This window comes from Nannospalax galili, unplaced genomic scaffold (genome assembly GCF_000622305.1).
Source record: "Nannospalax galili isolate Female #2095 unplaced genomic scaffold, S.galili_v1.0 scaffold861, whole genome shotgun sequence".
NCBI lineage: Eukaryota > Metazoa > Chordata > Mammalia > Rodentia > Spalacidae > Nannospalax > Nannospalax galili.
The window spans coordinates 1595899-1602251 of record NW_008345581.1 but is presented as its reverse complement, the minus strand read 5'-3'; the positions used below and the strand labels follow the sequence as shown (position 1 = coordinate 1602251).

The 6353-nt window shown below is 42.6% G+C and overlaps 1 protein-coding gene across 1 annotated transcript in view; it reads right to left on the bottom strand.

Annotated features, from left to right (window-relative positions):
* Nucleotides 1–6353, bottom strand: part of Il20rb (interleukin 20 receptor subunit beta) — a 43592-nt gene that overhangs the window by 29074 nt on the left and 8165 nt on the right. The window contains exons 2-3 of the mRNA XM_008841655.3: nucleotides 2310–2436; nucleotides 941–1131 (exon numbers count right to left, since the gene is read on the bottom strand). Of these exons, the coding sequence (XP_008839877.1) occupies nucleotides 941–1131; nucleotides 2310–2436 (318 nt within the window). The remainder of the gene's footprint in view (nucleotides 1–940; nucleotides 1132–2309; nucleotides 2437–6353) is intronic.

Genomic DNA, 6353 nt, shown 5'->3' with positions numbered 1-6353 from the left:
TCACTCTGACCATCCATCCCTCACTCTGACCATCCATCCCTCACTCTGCCCATCCATCCCTCACTCTGACCATCCATCCCTCACTCTGCCCATCCATCCCTCACTCTGCCCATCCATCCCTCACTCTGCCCATCTATCCCTCACCTCTATCCATGCAGCCCTCACCTCTGTGGCTTCCCAAACGCACACATCCTTTTATACACTAACCATTGCTTGAACTCAGTCATGTTTGACCATCTACTTGGATTCTTCTCTTCTTTCTCAATCATTTTCCAAGTCTGACTGCCATAAAGAAGTTATTTACCAACAACCATAGAAAGGCTCTGTTTCTGGTAGCTGTTAAATATACAGGTGTTTTTAAACAACAAAGCCGCTCTCAACAGTATGACTTTAATGAGGGCCCAGATGGGAGGCAGTACAAGATCTATGGAGGCATGATCGGGTTAAGAAAATGTTCTACCAGCACCTTCCTGCTTCTAAAGCTACTTTCCTCCGGTTTTCCAGTGTCGGCCCTCCCAGCACCTGTAGACCTTAACAGGAACAGTCAGGAATGACTTCCAAGTCCAGAGGGAAGGACAGAGACAGCACATGGGACAGTTAGTAATTTAAAAAATCTATCAGTAAGAGGGCTGGAGAGATGGCTCAGTGGTCTCTCACAGAGGCCCCAGGTTTGGTTCCTAGGACCCAAGATGGAGGTTAACAACCATCTGTAACTCTACTTCCAGGGGAACTAGACCTCCGCAGGCATTGCATGCCTGTGGTGCGCTTACATACATATAGTCAAAACACACATATAACATAAAAATAAATTAATTGTTAAAAATTAAAAAGTTATTAGTAAGGGAAGTTTGTGTTCATATATTTGCCAGCTCTTTTGATGCTGACAGTCTAGGTAAACATAGTTCCTGAAGTGTGGGACAGGAGGAGAGAAATACCTTACTTGAGTTTCGATTGAAGGGGTGCTCCAGAGTGCTCCAGGCTGAAGTCTGTGAGCCCAGTGTGGCCCTGACTCTGAGGTTGTATGGCACTGTGGCAGTGATGTCATCAGTTACATCACACTCAGGACCTTTGGTGGGTGAACACCAGCTGCTGGGAATCCAGATGTGGCTGGTGTACAAGCTCTCGTACTCCCTGGCCAAGGAGAGGAGGGCACAGTGTCACGTCACATGCTTTGACCTAGGCTCAAAGACAATTATAAATGCTTTCATTCTGCTTTTATGATCAGCAGAATAAGCGTGCCCTCCCTTGCCAGTCCCTCCACTGCATCCCACCAACCATCCACTATCCTTATTCTTTCTCTCACTACTCAAGGGAAATCTTGGCCTTAACCCCAATCTGTCCATTTCTTTCTATGCCCATAGCCACCGCCCTAGTCTCAGGCACTGCCATGCCTGACCTTGAGGTGGACTCCCTACATGAACACCTGACATTCCTCAAACAATTCACACTCAGTAGATGATATTTCTGATAGCCACTTGCAAGACTCTGGCCTTCTCTCACCCTGCTCCTAAGAATGATGTTCCCACCCTGCTGACCTGTTCTTATTCCTCAAAAACGCTGGTCTTTTTGCCAAGGGCCTTTGATGTTTTGCCCCTGCTGTTCACATGGATGGTTCCTTCTGTCCTTCAGATGGGGCACAAGTATCACTTCCTCCAGAGGTCACCACCTAATTGTAATTGCCCAGTAGAACTTCCTGTGATGGTGGAAAGGTTCTGCATCTCTTCCTCTAGATACTAAGATCTCTATATCCAGAAACCTTAAATCTCTAGATCTCTGAGCCTCAAAGAATTTCTACACATACCAGGCTCAGGCTATAGTCACTGTTAATGAAATATGCTGAGCACTGTCTCCCTTAGTCACTTCTCAGCAGCTGCAAACGACTGTACTCATGGGGAAAAGTAGAGCCCTATTGGCCCCAGGGCCAACTGAACTTTAGGATCAAGATTTGGTTGAGTTTTGGATATAAGCTCAGAGTTAGGAAAACTGGGGCCTCTTGTACCCACAAGGGATTTGGGTCTCCAGACTTTTCCCATCCAAGTCAGGGTCAAATTCATGAGACAGCACAAAAGAAGATGTACCAAAATGTATTTATAGATATTTATGTTCCCATAGCATTGTCAAATCCACAGGACACTTTCCCTGGCTTCTTTGGTCCTCCCAGTGCCTATTCACACTGAGGGGTAGACCACAGAAAGCATCTATCCTTGAGGCCAAAGCCTCTGGATCAGAGGAAGAAGGGCTGTGCCTCTAGGAACCAGCTGTCCTCTAATTGAGAAAACAGCTATTAAACAAAACCAAACAAAACTCACCCCTGGTACTCCACAGAATAGAATACCGTCTCTCCAGGCATGATCACTGGGCTCCACGTCAACAGGTGCTTCATGTTGGCTGATTGTATAGAGAGGTTCTGTGGGGCAGGCAGAACAACCACTCCATCTGGGATGAAGGTAAACAGAGAAGCTGACTCTGGCTAACAGTGACGAGATGGCATAGCTTCAAATTAGTCTAACGAAAAGCCTCAGAAATTCATGAACCAGAGGAAATCAGGTTTCATCATACTTGTGCTAATGCTAAATGTTTGCTCTCCTTGTTTTCATTCTGCCTTTGTGACAACATGGCACAGTAGTAGTGATGATGGCTCAGCTTTTGTGAGCACTGAACATATTTTGTCTAGGCCACGTGCTAGATTGTTACAGGATGATTCCATTTAATCTTCATGATTCTACTGAGTATAAAAAGATCGTTATTTTTTCTACTATACAAATGAGAAAATGAGGCATATCATTTATTCATGAATGCGTTCATTTATTTTAAATTTTATTTTTTATTATTGTGTGTACAACATGATGTGTGTGTATGAGTGCATGTGCACACAACACATGTACTTGTGGAGGCCTGAGGGCAACTTTTTCAGAAGTCTGTTCTCTTCTTCAGACAGTGGGATCCCAGATCAAACTCAGGTCACAGTTTTAATCCCAGCAGTCAAGAGATGGAGGCCAGCCTGGTCTACATAGTGAGTTCCAGGTCATCTGGGGCTACAGGGAGAACATGTCTCAAAAAAGAAGCACATAAAAATTGTATCTATTATATCTATAGAGAACCACGTGTTTTGACACTTGCATGCACTGTTATTTCAAGTCATTGTAAGCATATCTATCTCTTCAAATATTTATCATTTATTTTTAGTTAAAAACATTTTAAAAATCCTATCTTCTGGGTTTTTTTAAAATCCACATTTTTGTTCTCTGTAATTAGTCTACTGTGCAACAGGACACCAGAATAATCTGTCCTCCATAACTGTAATTTAGTACATGTTGACCAATCTTGGCCCTGTCTTTCCTCTCTACCCGTTACTCTCTCCAACCTCTGGTAAGCTCATGCCATTCTGAACTTAAATGAGTCAACTCTTTGATATTCCACATATGAGTGAAGTCATGTGGTGTCCGTCTTTCTGTGCCTGGAGTATCTCACTTAACAGTGTCCTCCAGACCGTCTGTGGTACTGAGTCCTTTCACGGCTGATTCCACTGTGTACATTTCTTTTGCCATTCATCAGTTGATGACATTTAGGTTATTCCTCTTCTTGGTTACGATAAACAGTGTTGCAGATGTCTCTGCCACATACTGATTAAATTTCTTTTAGCTATATTACATACCCAGTAGTGGGAGAGCCAGGTCATATAGTGGTTGCACTTTAAATTCTTTGGGAAAACTCCACACTGTTCTCCATATAATAACACATTCTCAGTAATAGGGTGGATCAGCACTTGGCTTGTTATTTTTAACTCTTTAATGAAAACCGCTTTTATTGTGATTCTGGGGATCAAACCCCAGGGGCTAACACATGCTAGACACATCTATTGAGCTATATCCCTAGCCTAATAACAGTCATTTCTGCTGGGGTGAGGTCATAGCTCCTTGTGGTTTATTTTGCATCCCTGGGATGATTAGTGATGCTGAACATTGTTTCACATACTTTTTAAAAACTATATTTTTATTATTTTTATTTTATGTGCACGAGTATATTGCCTACGTGTATGTAAGTGCACCCGTGTCATGCAATGCTTGCGGAGGTCAGAAGAGGGCGTCAGAATCCCCTATAACTGGAGTTACGGATAGTTGTTAGCTGCCATATGGGTGTTGGGAACCAAACCCAGGTCCTCTGGAAGAGCAGCCAATGCTCGTAACCACTGAGCCATCTCTCCAAAAACCTGTTTCACATAACTGTAAGCCATTTGTATTGTGTTATTTTGAGAAATGTCTATTAATTCTGTTTTCTATTTTAAATCTATTTGTTGACTTGCTGTTGAGGTCCTTATATATTCTGGGTATTAACTTTGATGACAGACTGACCTGGATTCTGACCTCAAATCAGCCTAGACTAAGTCACCTTATGCAGCCTACATAAACCTGAGCCTTCCACCTCTTCATGGCAAACTCACATAGGCTCTTGCCAGTTTCTTACTATGTCTCTCTTCTGCTAGTGTCATCCTTGGACACCAAAACACATTACTTCATGACCCCCAAGAAGGCCACATGGAGCATCAACTATTAAATGAAAAGTGCTGACTCAATTCTGCTATGGTACTTCTGCCCCAGAAGACTGCAAGTCCATGAGTCCATCTGGGACAAAAGCATCTGTTCTCATGGATGAGTATAGTACACCCAGAGCATATGCACGGTGGCACTGAAGTTTGCACGGAATGAAAAAGGTCAGGGAAGTCTCATATGTAACCCCAGAGTACACTCTGGACCCTCTGCCACAATTCTTTCACATGTTCTACTGTTGATACCCAACACCTGGCTCCTTTGCTGCTACAGTCCCAATGATAACATCAACAGCATGGCAGATTGAGGGGGTGGCTGGGGACTTCACCTAGGAGTTTTGTTTCCACAACTAGATTGGCACCTATTGCTTATTAAAAGGCATAAAGCCCTTTGAACAAGATAAGTGGGGGTATCCCTGAGAACACCATGGCTGGCTGGTTCTTTGCCTCTTTTCTAATGTAGGGCACCGGTGATATACCTCCACCTCACTTTCCAAATATGCATTCTGCCCTGTGAAGAAGCTCCAGGGACACTCCAGGCAGTAGGCTTCCTGGCCTTCCAGTTCTAACTTTTTTTTCATTTTTGTTTTCTTTTTTCAATTTATAATTTGTATTATTAGCTTATGTTCACTATACAAAACAACAAGCTTCACAAAGTCCTCAAACGTGTAGAGCGCATGCCTGGATCATCCCCTCTCACTACCCTCTCCTGTCTCCCTCCCCTCTCCCAGTGGTCCACTTCAACCAAACAGCCATCCTTCTACCATTAAGTCTTATTCTTTAAAAACAAATCTTAAAAAAACAAGCCTAGATTCTGCACAGGAGAGAAAATACATAACATTTGTCTGATTCTCACTTAGACTGCTCAACATAACAGTTTCAAGTCCCATTTTTCTACAAATGGCATTTCATTCTTTTCTTTACTCCTCTTTCTTCCTTTCTTTTCTTTTCTTTTCTTTTCTTTTGAGACAGGGTCTCTCTCTGAAGCCAAGGCTGACCTGGAACTCATTATATAGCATGGCTTAGTCTCAAATTCATAACAACCTCCCCCGCTTCAGCATCCTAAGCATTGGGAATAGAGGTATGTCACACCTGCCCAGCCCCAACTCTGAAATTATCAAAGAGATGGAAAGAAATGATCTAACTTTTATTTTATTGTTTTTAAGACACAGTCTAATATAGCCCAGGTAGGCCCCAAGTGGTCTGAGTGACGCCTAGCACGAGCTTGAAGACTTGATCCTCTAGCTTCCGTTACTGGAATACCTGGGATTACAAGCCTGTGTACCTCTACCACATCATTTTAGGTAGTGCTGGGGGCTGAACTCAGGGCCTCTGGTATGTCAAGCCAGTCCTCTATCCACTAAGCTACATTCCCAGCAAAGAAACGGAAAAGAAAAGAGACAAATGGGGTTGGGAGCAGTACAGGAGAGTAAGACACGGTCTCTGACATCCTTCTTCTGGTAAAGCAAGAAAGAAAACCTTTATTTTAGGAACATAAAGCTATAATTTATATAATTAAATCAAATAATTCAACCATATATTATAATTTATTCATTAGTCAATATAATTAATTACATAATTTTAAAGCTCTCATCAGATGGGCTGAGGGTATAGTGACAGAATGATTACACAAGGCCTTGGATTCCAATCCCCAGTAATACCACTCCCTGAAAAAGCTCACTGAAAATTAACACCAACTTTCCACTATCTCTTTCACTACACAGAAGAAAAAAGAATGCTCTAGTATTACCCAGTATTGAATGGCAAAATCAGACAAATTCCCAATTTTTTTGCAGTACTGAGCTAT